The sequence below is a fragment of the Tachyglossus aculeatus genome, chromosome 18, assembly GCF_015852505.1.
Source record: "Tachyglossus aculeatus isolate mTacAcu1 chromosome 18, mTacAcu1.pri, whole genome shotgun sequence".
Classification (NCBI taxonomy): Eukaryota; Metazoa; Chordata; class Mammalia; order Monotremata; family Tachyglossidae; genus Tachyglossus; species Tachyglossus aculeatus.
Genome location: NC_052083.1, coordinates 15,813,203 through 15,836,707, shown reverse-complemented (window position 1 = coordinate 15,836,707; position 23,505 = coordinate 15,813,203). Strand labels below are relative to the sequence as shown.

The 23,505-nt window shown below is 48.6% G+C and overlaps 1 protein-coding gene across 1 annotated transcript; it reads right to left on the bottom strand.

The window, feature by feature from the left end:
* Window positions 1-11,679: 11,679 nt before the first annotated feature.
* Window positions 11,680-23,124, bottom strand: FIGNL1 (fidgetin like 1). Its single transcript, XM_038760321.1, has 2 exons — window positions 23,077-23,124; window positions 11,680-14,403 (listed from the first exon to the last, which is right to left on the bottom strand). The coding sequence occupies exon 2, from the start codon at window positions 14,391-14,393 to the stop codon at window positions 12,360-12,362; it is 2,034 nt and encodes a 677-aa protein (XP_038616249.1). The 5' UTR covers window positions 14,394-14,403; window positions 23,077-23,124; the 3' UTR covers window positions 11,680-12,359.
* Window positions 23,125-23,505: the final 381 nt, after the last annotated feature.

Genomic DNA, 23,505 nt, shown 5'->3' with positions numbered 1-23,505 from the left:
ATGGCAACTTTGCATTTTCTGTCACAGGGCAGAGTCCAGGGTGTAATAATAGTAAAAATAAATGTGGTTTTTGTTAAGCACCTATGTGCCAAGCACTGTGTTAAACCCTGGGACAGATACAAGATAACGAGAAAAGATGCAGTCCCTGTCCCAAATGGGGTTCAGGGTAGAAGGGAGTATGGTATTTGGTGCTTTTTGTAACACTAATATCGAAAAAAATGGTTTTCCGCTCCTTGATTAGGGTGACTCCTGTGAACTGGATGTAGTGGAAACTCCCATGTGATCTCACTGCTTCGAGAAAATCAGCTTCTACTGAGGAAATCAGCTCTATGGTTACTCAAATCAAGGGCAAGTTACTCAAATCCTTTGTGCCTCAGTGTCCTCATCTTCCCAGTGCTTGACACAAGGCTTGGCACATAGTAGACACTAAACAAACACCACTACTCTTAGCTTGTTGGGGGCAGGGAATGTGTCTGCATATTGTTGTGCCGTACTCTCCCAAGCACTTAGTACAGTGTTCCACACACAGTAAACACTCATTTAAATACGATCGAATGAATGCTCTTATTCCTTATGTGAAGAGCTGTGGTTGGGACACCTCTGGGGTGGATACAAGCAAATCAGGTTGGACATATGGATTTAAAAGACAGAAAGCAGAGCTGCTTGGGGTCAGTTTGCCAGGTGTGACCTGCATGGTGATGCAACAACATGCCTAGTGGAAGAAGCATGGGCCTGGGAGTCAGAGGATGTGGGTTCTAATCCCGGCTCCACCACGTCTGCGGAGGGACCTTGGGCAAGTCTCTCGAGTTCTTTGTGCCTCAGTTACCTTCTCTGTAAAATGGGGGTTAATATTATGAGCCCCATGTGGGATTACCTTGTATCTACCCCAGCACTTAGAACACTGCTCAGCACATAGCGCTTAAAAATACCACAATTATTATTATTAATATTCTACGAGGAGGGGCCTGATTGGTGGGTGAAAGTTCAGTGCTCTGCCCCAACAAACACCTGTTATTGTTCTATCATTTATCATTCAAACGTATTTATTGAGCGCTTACTGTGTGCAGAGCACTTTACCGAGCACTTGGGAGAGTACGATACAACAATAAACAGACACATTCTATCCTGCAAACCTGACTCCTCATTCCTCAATCCAGCACCAGCACTGGCAACAATAATCACTACATACTAAACTTTTAATAAGTAAAATGGGGGTTGATAGAATAGTAACGAACAAGACAGATAATGGAAGAAAAAGAAAAGTGGCCCAGATGATACTGCTGTCACCGAATTGTTGTTTTAGTGAAATTTAACCCCAAATCAATAGGCCCGGTGAAATTCTACTGAAGTTAGAAAATTAGAAATTCCACAGGGAACAAGGATTTCGCCCTGAGTCTGTGTTTGGAACCATCACTAATTTCAGTCATCTAGTGAAGTCGATAAAACCCACTTTCAGTCAATACTTCCTCATTCATTCATTCAATCGTATTTATTAAGCGCTTACTGTGTGCAGAGCACTGTACTAAGCGCTTGGGAAGTACAAGTCAGCAACATATAGAGACAGTCCCTACCCAACAACGGGCTCACAAGTTATCCCTGTGAACCTTGTTTCTTTTTAAGAAAAAAAAAACCTGAGAAATGACTGAATTTTTTTTCCATTCTTCTATTTCATTTCCTGCATTCAGCTTTATTCTAATCATCATAATCATCATCAATGATGTTTATTGTTTGCAGAATGTTGCACTAAACGCTTGTGAAAGTACAGTACAACAGAGCTGATAAACACATTACCTGCCCACAATGAGCTTGCAGTCTGGACTCATGCTAGATGAGCGCTTCCTTCTTCAGTCTGTTTTACACTCTGATCCTCAAACCATATAAAACTTCTTTTAAAACCTATCCCTCCACAGGCTACCCCTTTCCCTCCCCATCTAGTAGAAACCCTTGACTGGGGCTTCAAGGTTTTTCAGCTTCTCTCCTCTTGACTATCAGTTCTGTCCACTTGCTCCTCAACAATGACCTTACTATGCCTCACTTCCAATTCGTCCACCTCCAACCCCACTTCATGACTTTTCCCGGTCCTGGAGCCCCTTTTAAATCCACCAGCTCTCCCCAGCTCCAAAGCCCTCACCCCCTCCAGGAAGCCTTCCCCGATTCATTGTCTCCCACCCTAAATCAAGTGCTACCAATGGCCACTTATGAATACGGTAATGCCTGTGGTCCTACTATTCGCTTATGTATTCATTTATTCATCTTTCCATTATCCCATAAGCATCAGTAGCGTGGCTCAGTGAAAAGAGCACGGGCTTGGGAGTCAGAGGTCATGGGTTCTAATCCCAGCTCCGCCCCTTGTCAGCTGTGTGACTTTGGGCAAGTCACTTAACTTCTCTCTGCCTCAGTTACCTCATCTGTAAAATGGGGATTAAGACAAGACTGTGAGCCCCACGTGGGACAACCTGATCACCTTGTATTCGCCCCCAGCACTTAGAGCAGTGCTTTGCACATAGTAAGCACTTAACAAATGCCATTATTATTATCAGATGTATCTCTGCTCATTCCCTTCCCTTGATTTGTAAAAATGTTGTGCTTGCATTTGTCCTTCAGACTGTAAACTCTTAGAGGGCAAGAATCATGTTTTTCACATCTATATTGCTCTCCCAAGTAGTAGTAGAAATTATACTTATTGAGTGTCCACTGAATGCAATACATTATACTAAGCGCTTGGAAAAGTACAACCCAAACAAGTGACTTGTTCCTTCTCACAAGATGCTTTTATTCTACAAGGGGAGGCAGACATAGATAATTTACAAGCAGGGAAAGCAAGATACATAATCAACTGGGCGGTAGAATAAACTGCACACATTACGTGTTCAAGAAATGCTAAAGAGTATAACAAAATGGCACATCTCTAGCCATATCCCTTAGATTGTAAGCTCGTTGTGGGCAGGGAATGTGTCTGTTTATTGTTGCCTTGTACTCTCCCAAGAATTTGGTGCAGTGCTCTGCACACAGTAAGCACTCAATAAATAGAAGTGATTGACTGATTGATCGGTTGGATGCTAAGGGAGGTGACTCTCACTGGCCCTTTAAGTATCTTTTGACTGATTGATCGATTTGGTGCCACTGCCAGAGAGAAAATATCTGCCTGGCCAGACCGATGAGCTTGTGTTTTGCTGTAGTTACGTCCAATTTTGGAGTTGCACTACTCAGGCAAACACTCTCAGGTGTGCAAAATCTACCAGTCTTGGAAATTGACCATCAGAATGAAGAAGCCCTCATACTCTCAATTCAGTGGGGGCTTTAAATATCGTGCAAACAAACCCCAATTTCAAGAGTCATTTCCTTTCCGCCCTGGTTGGCTCCAGACTCGTCTGTCCTGCTTTTTAAACAGTGTGTGGGTGAGTCTCTGAGCCACCGATTTCCTCTCTGCTGCTTCGGAGAGACAGCCACCCCTGACGAGACAACTGCCCCTTCTTTCTGGGACAGGCTTCAACTCGGCAGAATCACTGAGTTGTGCCTGAGCAAAGACAGGAAAGGAAAGCTACGAAAAGCCCCTTTCTATCTTTCGCAGATTATAGTTTGGGCCTCCTGCGGTGCTTTCCTCCTTCAAGTTCAGCCAGGCAAAAGGAATAAATTAGGGAGCATTGATATTGTCTGCATCTACTAAGCAGGCCCATTAAAATAGATTTCTCTGCACCATTTCCCTTAAATTACAACCGTGCCTTACTTGGTGGCGATTTTCGGTACTTTGTGAAAACATGTTACTGGGATCTCATTATTCTTTTGCGGTCTGCACTGCTGCTTAGGTCATAAAGCATACATACTGTTCTGACACTTCCTCCATATGTTAGAGTTTGGTGTCTCACCTCCACTTCCCAGGCTCCCTAAAGATTTCCCCTTTGAGTTCCTCAAACATTTTTGCGTATCAATCCCAAATTTGTTTCGGGTTTCTTTTGAGAATTTGGGTCTTCTAGGTCCAACGGGGAGCTAGAAGAGTGAAGCAATGTGGCCTGATGGATAGAGCACTAGGAAGTCAAAAGGACCTGGGTTCTAATCCAGTTCCACTACTTTTTTTTTATAATGGCATTTATTAAGTACTTACTATGTGCAAAGCACTGTTCTAAGCACTGGGGAGGTTACAAGGTGATCAGGTTGTCCCATGGGGGGCTCACAGTCTTCATTCCCATTTTACAGATGAGGTAACTGAGGCACAGAGAAGTTAAGCGACTTGCCCAAAGTCACACAGCTGACAATTGGCGGAGCCGGGATTTGAACCCCTGACCTGACTCCAAAGCCCATGCTCTTTCCACTGAGCCACGCTGCTTCTGCTTGTCTGCTATGTGACTTTGGGCAAATCACTTCACTTCCCTGTGCCTCAGTTACCTCATCTGTAAAATGGGGATTAAGACTGTGAGATCCATGTGGGACATGGACTGTGTCCACCCTGATTAACTGGTACCTACCCCAGTGCTTAGTACAGTGCCTGGCACACGGTAAGCACTTAAATACCATTAAACAACAACAACAAAAAGAAGAGAGAGTGACAGTTTTCCTTGTATTTAATTTTCAAAAACAGGCTGCCTGCTCCAGGAAATTGCCTAGGTTAACCCTCTAGCACAATCCAGGAACCACTTCTCTTTCCAACATACATAACAAGGTGTCTGTTGATCTTTTTAAAGCTGTTCTCCATGGTCAAAGGTGGTCAGTGGCCATGAAAACACTGAAGTCTGGACTGGTGTCCATTGCACCCCATTTGCAAGTCAACACTGAGGACTTTCTGTTGCTGAGCAAATATGTTTGACCTTTGCAAGGGCTGTCACTGTTTTTGAGTCTGCCTTTAGATTTCCTGATCATCTTGAAATCTCTCCCCAATGGGATCAACTCCTCTTCTGAGGCTTTAGACCACAAGTCCCTTGTCCCTTGAGAACCAGCATGGCTCAGTGAAAAGAGCCCAGTCTTGGGAGTCAGAGGTTGTGGGTTCCGATCCCAGCTCTGCCACTTATCAGCTGTGTGACTTTGGGCAAGCCACATCACTTCTCTGGGCCTCAGTTACCTCATCTATAAAATGGGGGTTAAGATTATGAGTCCCACGTGGGACAACCTGATTACTTTGTATCTACCCCAGCACTTAGAACAGTGCTTGGCACATAGTAAGCACTTAACAAATACCATTATTATTATTATTATTATTATTATTATTATTATCATTGTGGGTAGGGAATGGGCCACGCCAGTGTATTGTATTTTCCAAGTGTTTAGTATAATGCCGTTCATCAAGTGGGCCTTCGATAAATACTATTAACCCCTCCTCTTTCTCCTAGTTTGAAATGTCCATTATATTGGAAGCCCACTCTGAGAGCAGAGATTATGCATTCCTTTAATCAAGCAATCAATTAATCATATTTGTTGAGTGCTTTCTAGGGGCAGCACTTGAGCTTGAATGAATGAGCAGAGTTGACAGACACATCAAGTTTTAACCTCTGGTCCCTGATCCAGAATATGCAGGGTAGAGATAGCCTAAAGGAATCAGGACAACTAGGTTCTCATGCAAACTATGCCAATAATGCTGTGAGAACCCAGGCAAGTCATTTGACTTCTGTAGGCCTGTCTCCTTATGCACAAAACGAGGATAAGAATATCTCCTGTCTACTTCAGGGAAGTGGTTGCAAAAGAGAAGCAGTGTGACCCAGTGGGCAGAGCACAGGCCTGGGCGTCAGAAGGACCTGGATGCTAATTCCGGCTCAACCACTTGTCAGCTGTGTGAACTTTGGCAAGCCACTTGGCTTCTCTGTGCCTCAGTTACCTCATCTGTAAAATGGGAATGAATACTGTGAACCCCATGGGGGACAAGGGCTGTGTCCTACCTGATTAGCTTATATCTTCTCCAGTGCTTAGTTCAGAGCCTGGCGTGTAGTAAGTGCTTAACAAATACCAGTAAAAACATATGTGGTAACTGAATAGGAGAATGCTGTCAATGAACTACACTGATGTTACCACCAACTCTATGGAGAAATTCAACTCAGAGTCCCATGATGCCCTTCATGACCATCTTTATTATCACAGACAATAATATTCAGTACCAACTGAATGCAAGGTAGTGCAGTTCTAATTATGGGGAAATCTAGACAAGAACTGACACAGACCACTAGACTGTAAGCTCTTTGTGGGCAGGGAATACATCTGTTTATTGTTTTATTGTACTCTCCCAAGCTCTTAGTACAGTGCTCTGCACACAGTAAACACTCAATAAATACGACTGAATGAATGAACCTAAAAGAGCTCACTTCATAATGGGGAAGACACAACAAAGGAGACTACACAATTACACATAAAGCGCAAATAGCAGGGACTTAAAACATTATGGAAATGTAAGAGCACAAACACTGTACAAATTCTCTATAGCAGAACATTTTACCTATATGCTTGCATATCTCTATACAGTTTGCATTTTCAGCAATTAAACTCCAGGAGACATGGAGCTGTGTCTTCATTAATAATAGTGTGTCATACCAAAATTCAACTAAAATCAGTGGGAAGTTAATTTGAGGAAAATTTGAGGGAAATAAGAAACCAGAGAACTGGTAAACACCCAGTAGGTACCCTTGTCAGCCCGTTGTTGGGTAGGGACCGTCTCTATTTGTTGCCGACTTGTACTTCCCAAATGCTTAGTACAGTGCTCTGCACACACTAAAAGCGCTCAATATATACAATTGAATGAAGGAATGAAACAATGAGGTCCCCTCTCAGGATCGCGTCTGCAGAGTTTCCAGTACTTTGACCAGTCTTGGCTACAGGAGGGAGAGTCAAGCAGAGGCCTACCCATTCCATTCCAAGCTTGGGTAGTGGCTAGCGAGTGGTTGGCAAACTGCGTCAAGTCAAAACTCACCTGTGCTGGGCAGCAGAGGCATGGGAAAGAGTCGAGGGCAGAGATTCGGGACCTGTGCTGGGCAGCAGAGGCATGGGAAAGAGTCGAGGGCAGAGATTCGGGTTTACTGTGTCAAAGAAGGCAATGGTAAACCACTTCCACACTCTTACCAAGAAAACTCTATGGATACACTACCAGATAGATAGCAGATGGTGGTGGGGCGTCCTGGGAGAGATCAATCAATCAATCGTATTTATTGAGCGCTTACTATGTGCAGAGCACTGTACTAAGCGCTTGGGAAGTACAAATTGGCATCACATAGAGACAGTCCCTACCCGATAGTGGGCTCACAGTCTAAAAGGGGGAGACAGAGAACAGAACCAAACATACCAACAAAATAAAATAAGTAGGATAGAAATGTACAAGTAAAATAAATAAATAAATAAATAAACAGAGTAATAAATATGTACAACCATATATACATATATACAGGTGCTGTGGGGAGGGGAAGGCGGTAAGGCGGGGGGATGGAGAGGGGGACGAGGGGGAGAGGAAAGAAGGGGCTCAGTCTGGGAAGGCCTCCTGGAGGAGGTGAGCTCTCAGCAGGGCCTTGAAGGAAGGAAGAGAGCTAGCTTGGCGGATGGGCAGAGGGAGGGCATTCCAGGCCCGGGGGATGACGTGGGCCGGGGGTCGATGGCGGGACAGGCGAGAGCGAGGTACAGTGAGGAGATTAGTGGTGGAGGAGCGGAGGGTGCGGGCTGGGCAGTAGAAGGAGAGAAGGGAGGTGAGGTAGGAGGGGGCGAGGTGATGGAGAGCCTTGAAGCCCAGGGTGAGGAGTTTCTGCCTGATGCGCAGATTGATTGGTAGCCATTGGAGGTTTTTGAGGAGGGGAGTGATATGTCCAGAGCGTTTCTGGACAAAGATAATCCGGGCAGCAGCATGAAGTATGGATTGAAGTGGAGAGAGACACGAGGATGGGAGATCAGAGAGAAGGCTAGTGCAGTAGTCCAGACGGGATAGGATGAGAGCTTGAATTAGCAGGGTAGCGGTTTGGATGGAGAGGAAAGGGCGGATCTTGGCAATGTTGGTGACGGCTTGGATGTGAGGGGTGAATGAGAGGGCGGAGTCGAGGATGACACCAAGGTTGCGGGCTTGTGAGACGGGAAGGATGGTAGTGCCGTCAACAGAGATGGGAAAGTCAGGGAGAGGACAAGGTTTGGGAGGGAAGACAAGGAGCTCAGTCTTCGACATGTTGAGCTTTAGGTGGCGGGCGGACATCCAGATGGAGATGTCCTGAAGGCAGGAGGAGATGCGAGCCTGGAGGGAGGGGGAGAGAGCAGGGGCAGAGATGTAGATCTGGGTGTCATCAGCGTAGAGGTGATAGTTGAAGCCGTGGGAGCGAATGAGGTCACCAAGGGAGTGAGTGTAGATTGAGAACAGAAGGGGACCAAGCACTGAACCTTGGGGAACTCCCACAGTAAGAGGATGGGAGGGGGAGGAGGAGTCTGCAAAAGAGACTGAGAAAGAACGACCGGAGAGATAAGAGGAGAACCAGGAGAGGACGGAGTCTGTGAAGCCAAGGTCAGATAACGTGTTGAGGAGAAGGGGGTGGTCCACAGTGTCAAACACAGAGATGTGTCCACGTTGTCACTATGGATTGGCCACGACTCGACAGCGTAAGACAAGAAATGATGATGATGAGGATAACAGCATCTGAGCCAACCTGCGAGGAGAAAAATGGATGCAAGATTCCCACGTGGGTATAACTACTGTTGCTACCCGGAGTCAAAGTGGTAGTAATAGCACTTAAGTGTTTGCTGCAAGCAGAACACTGTACTGAGCTCTGGGAGTGAATACAGAGGTGAGACTAAGACATGGCCTCTGTTCCACCTCTTGCAGGCTACTCCCCTGAGCCGGTGTCATCAGCTCTGTTCGCCAATGTCTACGGCCTGAGACAGATGGAACAGCTGAGTTGATTCTTGAACCAGGGCCTAGCAAAGCCTAATAGCACTACAGTCTTTTTTTAAATGGTATTTGTTAAGCGATTTCTATGTGCCAGGAACCGTACTAAGATCTGGGATGGATACAAGCTAGTCGGGTTGGACACAGTCCATGGTCCACATGGGGCTCAATCTTAATCCACTTTTTTCACATGAGGTAACTGAGGCACAGAAAAGTGAAGTTACTGTCCAAGGTCACAGGGCGACAAGTGGCAGACCTGGGATTAAAATTCAGGTCCTTCTTGGTCCCAGGGGTGTGTTCTAGCCACTGTGTCATCATGCTTCTCATCCATTGAGGACAGCTAATATTAATCAATCCATCATTTTTACTCACTATTTACTGTGTGCAGAGAACTATACTAAGTGCACGGGAGAGTTCATTATAGCAGAGTTGGTAGACACACCCCCTGCCCACAAAAAAACTTAGTCTAGAGTCTAATATGGGTCTTTACTATCATAGCATTAGCCTCCTCTGAGCCCCATGATGGACAGGGATTGTCCCCAACCTGATTATCTAGTCTCTACTCCAGTGCTTAGCACAGTGCTTGTGCATAGTAAGAACTGAACAAATACCATTTTTTTTTTAAAAAAAGGGCAAGACATGTCAGCCTTTGGGTTGCACTAATTGGCTCACAAGGGGTGCATTACAATTAGGAGGAGCCAAACTGAAAAACAGAAGAGGGAGCCTGGAAAAATTTGCTTTTATTTTTATTTTATGAAGATTTGCCTGCAGACTCCAACATTCACCAAACTCTTCCTGTTTACAAGGTCGATGCAAGAGTGTCCACGTGATTTAAGTACTCACTATGTTTTGAGCACCTTTCTAAGCACTGGGATAGATGTAAGTTTTTAACAGGCATAATACAGTCCCTGTTCCACATGGGGTTCACAGTCTAAGTAGGAAGCAGAATGGGTTTTGAATCTCCATTTTGCAGCTGGTGAAGCTGAGGCCCAGAGAAGTTGGGACATAACTGTCACACAGTAGACTAGTTATAGGGCAGGATTAGAATCCAGGTCTTCAGACTCACATGCCCACATTTCATCCACTAGGCCAAGTTGTTTCCCATTTGGGCCTGTAGGAACCCTGGGTCCTATGTCTCTGCCACAGAATTCCTCGCAGCAGCTCCGCAGCAGGGAAATAATAATTATGGTACTTGTAAAGTGATTACTATGTGCCAAGCACTGGACTGAGCACTGGGTAGATACAAGTTAATCAGGCTGGACTCAGTCCCACCCCCACATGGGGCTCGCACTCTTATCCTCATTTTACCGATGAGGTAACTGAGGCACAAGAGCAGCTGCAGCTCTGGGGCCATGTAGCAGGAGGAGGAGCAGGGGGCTGTGACTTGGCATCACTGTTGTTTCACCCTCTACTATCTCAGTTCCTCTGCCCCTCATGCCAGTTTTTCTGGCACGTGAGCTGTGCAAATTTAGCCACCCCCTGGACGGCCTCAATGGGACTGTCTGTCCTAAAACAAGATATAGAAGTGTCGCCAATCAGTCCTATCGAGCTCTTACCATCTGCAAAGCACTGTACTAAGCACTTGAGAGAGTGCAATATAACAGAGTTGGTAGACAGTTTCCCTACCCACATGAGGCTTAGTCTGAAGGGAGCCGATCTCCACCCTCCTCTTCCTCTACCAGTTCCTCTATCTTACACTAGGCCCTCCCCTGCTTGGAAGCAAATAATCCAGGTACTGAATGGATGAGTGCCAAGAATACAGCTATAGGATGATAACTTTGGAACAATAATTGTGGAACAGGATTCAGAAACAAGCAGCCAACCTGACGAAAGACATGAAAAGGAGGGAGCACTGAAGAGCATCACGAATCCTCCCCTCCCCTGGGGCTTCAGGGGAAGAGGGGAGTTGGCTCCAGCCCCCACCATCCCTCCTGACTCCAGAGGAGCCACAAATAAACAACTGCCAAACACGGTGAAGGTCATGGCAGTTAGTAACTTACTGAAGGCACATCTCCTCCAAGAGGCCTTCTCGGATGAAGCCCTCATTTCCTCCTCTCCCACTCCCTTCTGTCACCTTTACGCTGGGATCTGTACCCTTTATTCATCCCTCCCTCAGCTCCACAGCACCCCTAATTTATTTATATTAATGCGTGTCTCCCTCCTCTAGGCTGTAAGCTCACTGTGTGCAGGGAACGTGTCTACCAGCTCTGCACATGATAAGCAGTCAATACAAATGATTGACTGATTGATTAGTAACCAAGGACTGTTTTCTTGGAGAGCATCTCCCTCCAATCTGTGTTTAACTGACATACCTAGAACTCAGCTGGATCTTCCTGAGTCCTAATTGAGGCATAAAGAAGTTCTTCATTTTAAGGGTGGTAAAACACTGAATGAGGCTACCCAGGGCTGTTATGGATTCTCCACCCTGGGGGTTGTTTATGAAACAGATACCCACTTGTCTTTGTTTCCTTACATTTGGTTGTTTTTGATCATTCGACTCTCCCTTGTGTACACTCCTGTATTCTCAGAATCTGAAAATCCCAGGGGACATGGCCTGCATCTGAAGTGTCATCCTTGTACCTTTCCTCATTGTGGGGTACAATGTTCTGCAAACAGTAGGTGCTCAGTGAATACTAGTGAAAAGAATAAATGTCTTCCCAGTATAAAGAATTGCAACTGATTTATTTCAGAAACAGAACATTCTTCTTTGCAGGGCACTGAAGTGACCCACATTGTTTTCTATCGCCCAAATTGGATCTACAGTGCTCCACATAGTGGAAGTATCGCTCATGTCACATCATATTATAATGCTAGGTTATTTTCCCCTTAGAAGGAAGTTTTTTTTCTAATTACAAGTGTAAAATTCCTCAGCTCCTCTCTGACAAAGAACGGATACTTTAAACTTAATGACTACATCTATAGTGGCCATGGCCAAGTTCGAAAACCACTAGTGTTAGTGTACACCACTGGTCCTGATTCAAGTTTACAGTTTTGTTGCAGATTTACATCTTCCCCAATGGAAGGTAATAAATACTAAATTTTTCCATTTTTCTTGATCTTTTCATCACTATCCAAGGTCTTATCCTAACTCCATGGGACCTGGAAACATAACGAAACTCTTCTGCCTTTACGCTGTTAACCCTCGACTCCCCTAAACTCACACCTGAAATCCCTCCTAAGTTTTCCAAAGCCAATTTAATTCTGAAAGCTTCCTTTTCACAATGCTCACGAAACAGTAATAAACCCTCAGAAGCTAAATGATTAAAAAATGGTTTCCCTAAAACATGACTTTTTTTCTTAATCCTATCGTCCATCTTGCTCAAGCTTCCAGAAAGCGCCTGATGACTGGGAATGACCTCCTATTGGACACGGTTTCACTCCAGGGTGCCAAGATTATTGACATCCAGGACGGGCACCGAGGCGGTCATTCAACTTTTTAGGAGTCCTTCCAGAGCCAGGGCACGCTCACCGACCCCAGTGGCCAAATTTGTGGATTTCCACGTTTCAAGACCCTTAATTCCGCTCGGTCAATTTACTTTCCAAAGCCGAAGGTCCGGTTCCATTTCTCGTAGAGTTCCAGATCTTGTGGGGACACGCTGGGCCGCACCGTCCTGAGAGCGCTTTCAAAATCGATATAGGCTATGGGCCGGACTTGGTCCGTTGTGATGGTGGCGATGTCCGCCGCCCGCAGGCAACGGATGGGGCCGAGAGAAGCTTCGCGGCAAAGCTGCGTCATGTCTGCTCCCGAGAACCCCTCGGACTGACCGACCACCGAATCGATTTGCTCCTCACTGAGGCTGCAGTGCTCCTTGGACATCAGACTCATCACGATCTGCTTCCTGGCTGCAGCTGCCGGCAACGGGATGTACAGTCTCTTGACCAGCCTCCTCCGGGCCGCCTCATCGATTTCTTGCGGCCGGTTGGTGGCCCCCACGACCAGAATGCGGTCTTCGGAGGAGGTGGCGGCCCCGTCCAGCTGTACTAAGAATTCCGTCTTGATCCTCCTGGACGACTCGTGTTCCCCATCACCCCGCTGAGACAGCAGGGAGTCGATTTCATCGATGAAGATCACGGCTGGCTGCTGGCACCTGGCCACGGTAAACAGGGCCCGCACCATTTTCTCGCCCTCCCCGACCCACTTGGAAGTCAGGGATGATGCGCTGATGCTAAAGAACGTGGCCCCGGACTGGCTCGCGATGCACTTGCCGATCAGGGTCTTACCCGTGCCCGGAGGGCCAAAGAGCAGGATCCCCTTGGGGGGACCCCGTAGGCCCGTGAAGATGTCCGGCCTCAGCATAGGCCAAACCACAATCTCTTTTATGGTCGCCTTGGCAAATTCCACTCCGGCGATGTCGTCCCAGTTCACCGGGGGCCCGTGGTCCATGATCTCATTCATAACGAGCTCGATCATCTTCTGTTCTAAACCTTTCAGGCGCTCATCCAGGGGGTGGGCTGGCTCCGCGGGCGCCGTTCCATGAGGACTGCACTGCGTCCCTCCATTTGCGACACCGCCATCCGGCCTTGGCACGGGGGGGATAAACTTGCCAAATGGTCCCCGGGATCTTCCAGCCCCCAGACATTTCTTTCCTCCTCCCCCTCCTCCTCCGCCTCCATACACAGAACCCGGCCCTCTCTGGGCTTTGGGGGGTCTCTTCTGCTGATCCACCCACAGTTGCTCTTTGGCCGTTTTAAAGCCGGGTAGGCTGCTCTCGCCCCCATGGCTGCCAGCTTCCACACCGCTAGAAGACTTACTCTGGGCGGGGTCGAAAACCGCTTCAATGGGCTCGGGAGCCAAACCGTAGAAAATCTTCCGTTTCCCCGGGTTGCCATGGACTGCGCGGAGAGAAGGCTGATCAGAGAAGCTTGGGTCTGGACCACAGACACTAAGAACTTTCGAAGAGCTATGGCTTGCCGTGTTGATTTTCCCAAACAACGGAGTGGCATGAAAACTAGCACCGGGCCGTTCATCGAGGGGGAGGCCACCCACACGGCTCTTCGCTCTGGGCAGCTGGCCGTTCGGAGGGCAGGCCGAGGAGGGGGGGCCCTCCGGGATATGTGGTTTCCAGTCTGCGTGCCTGTCAGTCTCTCCAGAACCGGCCACGAGCTTAAGAAGGCCTCGAGTTCCAAAGGCACTGGCCTCCTTGCCGACCACCACGGAAGAATCCGCTGAGGCCATCAGAGAGTCTCTGACTTCTCTGCCGGCCTGCATCATCTCCTGCACACGATTCAATTTGAAAACACTATTTATCATTAAGCCAGATTGCCACTTGTCACTGTCGGCCTGCTGACACCTTGCCAGAGTCAAAATATTTCCGGCATAGTTATTCAGGCCGGTTTCTACGTTGTCGGAGTCAATGATTGCAGAGTATTTCTCCGCATAGCGTCTGAACAGTTTGGAGGCAGAGACCTGGGAAATCTCAGCGTTTGCCCATGCATACTGAATGCTTAAAATCTGTGCACGGAGCGCGTCTGCCTTCTGTTCTGATGTACAGGTGCCAGAGGTAATTGCAAAGTAATTCTTCTGCCATTCGCTCAGGTGCACAGGGCTACTGTTAGGGACCTGCATTGTGGAGGCTCTATAATAAAGAACAAATCAGAAAAATTCAGAATTAAGAATAAAGGGAAGGCACCGGGATGTGATGCTTCACTATCTGAACTTTGGCTTGCGGGTATTAAAAACACTTTGGTTCAGTTTTAAAAATCTGGAGATTAGTAGACATATGCCTCATCAGGTACCAGTCATGGCTGCAGTGACCTGTAAGTGCTGGCACCAAAAGAGCCTCCGAAAATGATTTCTGCCCATTTGTTCAGTTGTTCTACAGTCCCCAGGCAGTTTCTGCACTGTGCCAATTTGAGCTGGCCCTAAATGCTTTCCAAAGGTCCTACAGACCTCCATAAGCAATTCTTTCAATAGTATTTTAGGAAATCCAAACTGTAGTACCAAATGTGCCCGACAAAGAGCTCACAAATAGAGCAGCAAATCTTACAAGTTAAATTGTAAGCTCCTTGTGGGAAGGGATGGTACACCCGCAAACGCTTAGTACACTGCTTGGCAATCGGCGAGCAATCAAAAAATACTACTACTACTAATAACAACTGTGGTATTTGTTAAGCGATAAGGATGTGCCCGGCACTGTACTAACTGATGGGGTGGATGCAAGCAGATATGGTCGGACAAAGTCCCTGTTCTGTTGTGGGGCTCAGAGTCTCAATCCACATTTTACAGATGAGGTAACTGAAGCACAGAAGTGAAATGACTTGCACAAGGTCACACAACAGACAATTGACGGAGTCTAGATTAGAACCCATGAGCTTCTGACTCCCAGGCCCATGCTCTAGCCACTTCACCATGCTGCTTCTCCAATACTATGAATCAAATACTACCGGTTCAATCATATTTATTGAGCATTTACTGTTTGCAAAGCACTGTACTAAGCGCGTGGCGGCTACCATATAACAAAATCCCTCTTCCACTCGGTCATACAAAAGATGGGAAGGAGGAAAGGATAGAGGAATGAAAAATAAACACTATAATCAAAATGTTTTCTAGGATCCAGCCCTGTGGCAAGCATTCAGCTAGGTCAGAAGCCACCTGGTGGCCCCCACCTTGGTTTTCCGGGTCCGGGTCTTCCCCTCCGGACTCCCTCCGTTCATCTGCACCAAGAAGTAGGCTGGCCCAAGTCACACAGTAAGCACTCAATAAATACGATTGAATGAATGAATGAATGAATGAATGAATGAAAGAGCACAGGACTGGGAGTCAGGACACCTGGGTCTGTTTGTGATGTTTCGGGGCAAGTCACTTGACTTCTCTGTGCCTGTTTCCGCATCCAGAAAATAGGGATTAAATACTTGTGGTCCCTTCCCCTTTGGGTCTGTGTCCAATCTGCTTATATCTTTTCCGTCTCGGGCATTTAGCTCAGTACTTGGCTCATAGTAAATGCTTAATAAATCAATGGTATTTATAATAATAATAACGATGGCATTTATTAAGCGCTTCCTATGTGCAAAGCACTGTTCTAAGCGCTGGGGAGGTTACAAGGTGATCAGATTGTCCCACGGGGGGCTCACAGTCTTAATCCCCATTTTACGGATGAGGTAACTGAGGCACAGAGAAGTGAAGTGACTTGCCCAAAGTCACACAGCTGACAATTGGCGGAGGCGGCATTTGAACCCATGACCTCTGACTCCAAAGCCCATGCTCTTTTCCATTGAGCCACGCTGCTTCTCTATATTTGTGTATTTGAGTGCTTACTGTTCTAAACAATTGGGAGTGTACAGTTTAACAGTCTTTCATTCAGTCATATTTATTCAGTACTTACTGTGTGCAGAGCACTGTACTAAGCGCTTGGAGAGTACAACTCAACAACAGAGGCAATCCCTCCCCAACAATGGGCTCACAGTCTAGATGGCGGGAGTCAGTAGACACGTTCCCTGCCCACATTGAACTTACAATCTGGGGGCGGCTATAATACGTCTCTCTGCCAGAAATGTCCTCTACAGCTTGTTTCAAACTGACAAATCCTGTGGCAACACTGTTGGCAGACATTTCATTTCCTACAGATTGATTTTGTACAGTTGTAAAGAAAGATAAGTGTTAGAGAAAGTGTCAGAAGATGTAGGCTGCTAGAAACAAGCTCTAGAAGACTAACTTGAGATAGCGTGATACGCCGATTTCAGTTGTTTTCAAGCTGCCCTCATCGTAATTCATTCATTTGATTGGATTTATTGAGCACTTACTGTGTACAGAGCACAGTAACACAATTATTAGCCATTCAGTTGCTGGACTCTTGAGGAGCCCATCTGAGGAGGTGGTCCAGACGTCTTCGGCCACCTAACCTGTTCCCACCAAGGTTGGCCGGCCCTCCCCCACTTCGAAGACTTATTGAAGGCACGCCTCCTCCAAGAAGCCTCCCCTAAACCTTCCTCTTCTCTTCTCCCACTCCCTTCTGCACGGCTCTTACTTGCTCCTTCATTCATCCTCCCATCCCCAAAGCACATACGTATATTCTCTGTAATTTACTTATCTATCCATTTATATTAATGACTGTCTCCCCCTCTAGACTGTGAGCTCATTGTGGGCAGGAATGTGTCTGTTGTTATATTGTACTCTCCCAAGCGTACAGTACAATGCTTTGCACACAGTTAAGCGCTCAATAAATATGACTGAATGAATGAATAGCTTTGTTGTTTCCTTGAACCACAAGGCTGCAGGGGATGCTGTTTAATCTGGCCCATGTACTCTCCCAAGCGCTTAGTACAGTGCTCCGACCAAAGCAAGCACTCAATAAATACGATTCAGTGAATGCAGACTGCACACTCGTTGTGGGCAGGGATCGGCACTGTTTATCACTGTAGTGTACTTTCCCAAGCGCTTACTAGAGTGCTCTGCACACAGCAGTGAAGCAGTGTGGCTTGGTGGAAAGAGTCCGGGCTGGGGAGTCAGAGGATGTCGTGGGTTCTAATCCCGGCTCCGCCCCTTGTCTGCTTTGTGACCTTGGGCTAACCGCTTCACATCTCTGGGCCTCAGTGCCCTCATCTGCAAAATGGGGTTAAGACTGTGTGCCCCACAATGGACAACCTGATTACCCTGTATCTACACCAGTGCTTAGAACAGTGTTTGGCATATAGTTAGCACTTTAAAAGCACTAGAGAAGCAGCGTGGCTCAGTGGAAAGAGGCCGGGCTTGGGAGTCAGAGGTCATGGGTCCTAATCCCGGTTCTGCCACTTAATTAATTAATGATGGTATTTGTTAAGCGCTTACTATGTGCAAAGCACTGTTCTAAGCGCTGGGGGGATACAAGGTGATCAAGGTGTCCCACTTGGGGCTCACTGTCTTAATCCCCATTTTTTACAGATGAGGGAACTGAAGCTCAGAGAAGTGAAGTTTTCAGGGCCACAGTGACCTCATCTGTAAAATGGGGATAATAATGATGACATTTATTAAGCGCTTACTATGTGCAAAGCACTGTTCTAAGCACTGGGGAGGTTATAAGGAGATCAGGTTGTCCCACAGGGGGCTCACAGTCTTCATCCCCATTTTACATATGAGGGAACTGAGGCACAGAGAAGTTAAGTGACTTGCCCAAAGTTACACAGCTGACAAGTGGTGGAGCCGGGATTCAATCAATCAATCAATCAATCGTATTTATTGAGCGCTTACTATGTGCAGAACACTGTACTAAGCGCTTGGGAAGTACAAATTGGCAACACATAGAGACAGTCCCTACCCAACAGTGGGCTCACAGTCTAAAAGGGGGAGACAGAGAACAGAACCAAACATACCAACAAAATAAAATAAATAGGATAGAAATGTACAAGTAAAATAAATAAATAAATAAATAAATAGAGTAATAAATATGTACAACCATATATACATATATACAGGTGCTGTGGGGAAGGGAAGGAGGTAAGATGGGGGGATGGAGAGGGGGACGAGGGGGAGAGGAAGGAAGGGGCTCAGTCTGGGAAGGCCTCCTGGAGGAGGTGAGCTCTCAGCAGGGCCTTGAAGGGAGGAAGACAGCTAGCTTGGCGGAGGGGCAGAGGGAGGGCATTCCAGGCCCGGGGGATGACGTGGGCCGGGGGTCGACGGCGGGACAGGCGAGAACGAGGTACAGTGAGGAGATTAGCGGTGGAGGAGCGGAGGTTGCGGGCTGGGCAGTAGAAGGAGAGAAGGGAGGTGAGGTAGGAGGGGGCGAGGTGATGGAGAGCCTTGAAGCCCAGGGTGAGGAGTTTCTGCCTGATGCGCAGATTGATTGGTAGCCACTGGAGATTTTTGAGGAGGGGAGTGATATGCCCAGAGCGTTTCTGGACAAAGATAATCCGGGCAGCAGCATGAAGTATGGATTGAAGTGGAGAGAGACACGAGGATGGGAGATCAGAGAGAAGGCTGGTGCAGTAGTCCAGACGGGATAGGATGAGAGCTTGAATGAGCAGGGTAGCAGTTTGGATGGAGAGGAAAGGGCGGATCTTGGCAATGTTGCGGAGCTGAAACCGGCAGGTTTTGGTGACAGCTTGGATGTGAGGGGTGAATGAGAGAGCGGAGTCGAGGATGACACCAAGGTTGCGGGCTTGTGAGACGGGAAGGATGGTAGTGCCGTCAACAGAGATGGGAAAGTCAGGGAGAGGACAAGGTTTGGGAGGGAAGACAAGGAGCTCAGTCTTCGACATGTTGAGCTTTAGGTGGCGGGCGGACATCCAGATGGAGATGTCCTGAAGGCAGGAGGAGATGCGAGCCTGGAGAGAGGGGGAGAGAGCAGGGGCAGAGATGTAGATCTGGGTGTCATCAGCGTAGAGATGATAGTTGAAGCCGTGGGAGCGAATGAGGTCACCAAGGGAGTGAGTGTAGATTGAGAACAGAAGGGGACCAAGCACTGAACCTTGGGGAACCCCCACAGTAAGATGATGGGAGGGGGAGGAGGAGCCTGCAAAAGAGACTGAGAAAGAACGACCGGAGAGATAAGAGGAGAACCAGGAGAGGACGGAGTCTGTGAAGCCCAGGTCCGATAGCGTGTTGAGGAGAAGGGGGTGGTCCACAGTGTCAAAGGCAGCTGAGAGGTCGAGGAGGATTAGGACAGAATATGAGCCGTTGGATTTGGCAAGCAGGAGGTCATTGGTGACCTTTGAGAGGGCAGTTTCCGTGGAATGAAGGGGACGGAAGCCAGACTGGAGGGGGTCGAGGAGAGAGTTGTTGTTGAGGAATTCTAGGCAGCGCGTGTAGACAACTCGTTCCAGGAGTTTGGAAAGGAATGGTAGGAGGGATATGGGACGATAACTAGAAGGTGAGGTGGGGTCAAGAGAGGGTTTTTTTAGGATGGGAGAGACATGGGCATGTTTGAAGGCAGAGGGGAAGGAACCAGTGGAGAGTGAGCGGTTGAAGATGGAAGTTAAGGAGGGGAGAAGGGATGGAGCGAGAGATTTCATAAGATGAGAGGCATGTTTGAAGGCAGAGGGGAAGGAACCAGTGGAGAGTGAGCGGTTGAAGATGGAAGTTAAGGAGGGGAGAAGGGATGGAGCGAGAGATTTCATAAGATGAGAGGGAATGGGGTCAGAAGCACAGGTGGCCGGAGTAGCACTTGAGAGGAGGGAGGAGAGTTCCTCTGAGGATACCGCTGGGAAGGATGGGAGAGTAGCAGAGAGTGTTGAGAGCCGGGGGGATGGAGAAAGGGGGGAAGAGACTTTGGGGAGGTCGGACCTGATGGATTTAATTTTGTTAATGAAGTAGGAGGCCAGATCGTTGGGGGTGAGGGAAGGAGGAGGGGGAGGAACCGGGGGCCTGAGAAGAGAGTTGAATGTACGGAAGAGCTGGCGGGGGTGATGGGCATGGGTGTCAATAAGGGAGGAGAAATAGTTTTGTCTGGCAGAAGAGAGGGCTGAGTTAAGGCAGGAAAGGATAAACTTGAAGTGAACGAGGTTGGCATGGTGTTTAGACTTTCGCCAGCAGCGTTCGGCAGCTCGAGCATAAGAGCGAAGGAGGCGGACAGTGGCAGTGATCCAGGGTTGTGGGTTAGTGGTGCGAGAGAGGCGAAGGGAAAGGGGAACGAGTGAGTCTAGCTGAGTAGAAAGGGTAGAGTTGAAAGGGTAGAGTAGAAAGGGTAGAGATTCGAACCCATGACCCCTGACTCCAAAGCCCGGGATCTTTCCACTGAGCCACGCTGCTTGGCTGTGACTGTGGGTCCCACGTGGGACAACCTGCTCACCTTGTAACCTCCCCAGCGCTTAGAACAGTGCTTTGCACACAGTAAGCGCTTAACAAATGCGTGGCTCAGTGGAAAGAGCCCGGGCTTCAGAGGTCATGGGTTCAAATCCCAGCTCTGCCAATTGTCAGCTGTTGACTTTGGGCTAGTCACTTCACTTCTCTGGGCCTCGGTTACCTCATCCGTAAAATGGGGATGAAGACTGTGAGCCCCCCATAGGACAACCTGATCGCCTTGTAACCTCCCCAGCGCTTAGAACAGTGCTTTGCACATAGTAAGCGCTTAATAAATGCCATCATTATTATTATTATGGTTTCGAATCCCGGCTCCGCCACGTCCGCTGCGTGACCCTGGGCCAGTCACTTCACTTCTCTGAGCCTCAGTTCCCACATCTGTAAAATGGGGATGAAGACGGTGAGCCCCACGTGGGACAACCTGATCACCTTGTAACCTCCCTAGCGCTTAGAACAGTGCTTTGCACAGAGTAAGCGCTTAATAAATGAGTGGCTCAGTGGAAAGAGCTCGGGCCTGGGAGTCAGAGGTCATGGGTTCGAATCCTGGCTCCACCGCATGTCTGCTGTGTGCCCTTGGGTCAGTCACTTCACTTCTCTGGGCCTCAGTTCCCTCATCTGTAAAATGGGGATGAAGACTGTGAGCCCCAGGTGGGACAACCTGATCAACTTGGATCTCTGGGCAAGTCATTTCACTTCTCTGGGCCTCAGTTCCCTCATCTGTAAAATGGGGATGAAGCCTGTGAGCCCCACGTGGGACAACCTGATCACCTTGGATCTTTGGGCGACTCACTTCACTTCTCCAGGCCTCAGTTCCCTCATCTGTAAAACGGGGATGAAGCCTGTGGGCCCCACGTGGGGCAACCTGATCACCTTGGATCTCTGGGCGAGTCACTTCACTTCTCCGGGCCTCAGTTCCTTCATCTGTAAAATGGGGGTGAAGACTGTGAGCCCCACATGGGGCAACCTGATCACCTTGGATCTTTGGGAGAGTCACTTCACTTCTCCAGGCCTCAATTCCCTCATCTGTAAAATGGGGATGAAGACTGTGAGCCCCACGTGGGACAACCTGATCACCTTGGATCTCTGGGCAAGTCACTTCACTTCTCTGGGCCTCAGTTCCCTCACCTGTAAAATGGGGACGAAGGCTGCGAGCCCCACGTGGGGCAACCTGATCACCTTGGATCTTTAGGTGAGTCACTTCACTTCTCCAGGCCTCAGTTCCCTCATCTGTAAAATGGGGATGAACAGTGTGAGCCCCACGTGGGGCAACCTGATCACCTTGGATCTTTGGGTGAGTCACTTCACTTCTCCAGGCCTCAGTTCCCTCATCTGTAAAATGGGGATGAAGACTGTGGGGCAACCTGATCACCTTGGATCTTTGGGCGAGTCACTTCACTTCTCCAGGCCTCAGTTCCCTCATCTGTAAAATGGGGATGAACAGCGTGAGCCCCACGTGGAACAACCTGATCACCTTGGATCTTTGGGCGAGTCACTTCACATCTCCGGGCCTCAGTTCCCTCATCTGTAAAATGGGGATGAAGCCTGTGGGCCCCACGTGAGGCAACCTGATCACCTTGGATCTTTGGGAGAGTCACTTCACTTCTCCAGGCCTCAGTTCCCTCATCTATAAAATGGGGATGAAGACTGTGGGGCAACCTGATCACCTTGGATCTTTGGGCGAGTCGCTTCACTTCTCCGGGCCTCGGTTCCCTCACCTGTAAAATGGGGATGAAGACAGCGAGCCCCACGTGGGGCAACCTGATCACCTTGGATCTCTGGGCAAGTCACTTCACTTCTCCGGGCCTCAGTTCCCTCACCTGTAAAATGGGGATGAAGACTGCGAGCCCCACGTGGGGCAACCTGATCACCTTGGATCTTTGGGTGAGTCACTTCACTTCTCCAGGCCTCAGTTCCCTCATCTGTAAAATGGGGATGAAGACTGTGGGGCAACCTGATCACCTTGGACCTTTGGGTGAGTCACTTCACTTCTCCGGGCCTCAGTTCCCTCATCTGTAAAATGGGGATGAACAGTGTGAGCCCCACGTGGAACAACCTGATCACCTTGGATCTTTGGGCGAGTCACTTCACATCTCCGGGCCTCAGTTCCCTCATCTGTAAAATGGGGATGAAGCCTGTGGGCCCCATGTGAGGCAACCTGATCACCTTGGATCTTTGGGCGAGTCGCTTCTCTTCTCCGGGCCTCAGTTCCCTCATCTGTAAAATGGGGATGAAGACTGTGGGGCAACCTGATCACCTTGGATCTTTGGGCGAGTCTCGCTTCACTTCTCCGGGCCTCAGTTCCCTCATCTGTAAAATGGGGATGAAGACTGTGAGCCCCACGTGGGGCAACCTGATCACCTTGGATCTCCCCAGCGCTTAACAAATGCCATCATCATTATAAAATGAGAATGAATGACTGAGTGACTGGAGCGATGTCGGGAAGCAGCTGTGGGGAGGGCAGGGTCCCGGGGCAGCGCTCGGGCCTGTCCATCCCCCGGCCCCGGGGGCCCGTCCCCCACCCCCCCCCCCCCCGCGGTACCTGCGGTGGTCCGCGCCACGTCCGGGACGCCTGGGGGTCCGCCCGCCCGCCCGCTCCTTCCCGCCGTGACGTCACCCGCGTCCGGCCCACAGGGCCGTGACGTCACCGACGTCAACGTGGGCACGTCCCCGCGCACGCCGTCCTCCCGCCGCCCGGCGACAAGTGCGCCTGCGCGGCGGCCTCGCTCAGCCCCCGCCCCCAACGTCGCGGGGCGGGGCCGTTGAGAGGGACACCATTGGGGGCGAGGGCATCATTCATTCATTCATCCATCCATCCGTTCATTCATTCAATCGTATTTATTGAGCGCTTACTGTGTGCAGAGCACTGTGCTAAGCGCTTGGAAAGTACCAGTTGGCAACATATAGAGACGGTCCCTACCCAACAAGGGGCTCACAGTCTAGAAGATGCATCCATCCTTCCATTCATCCA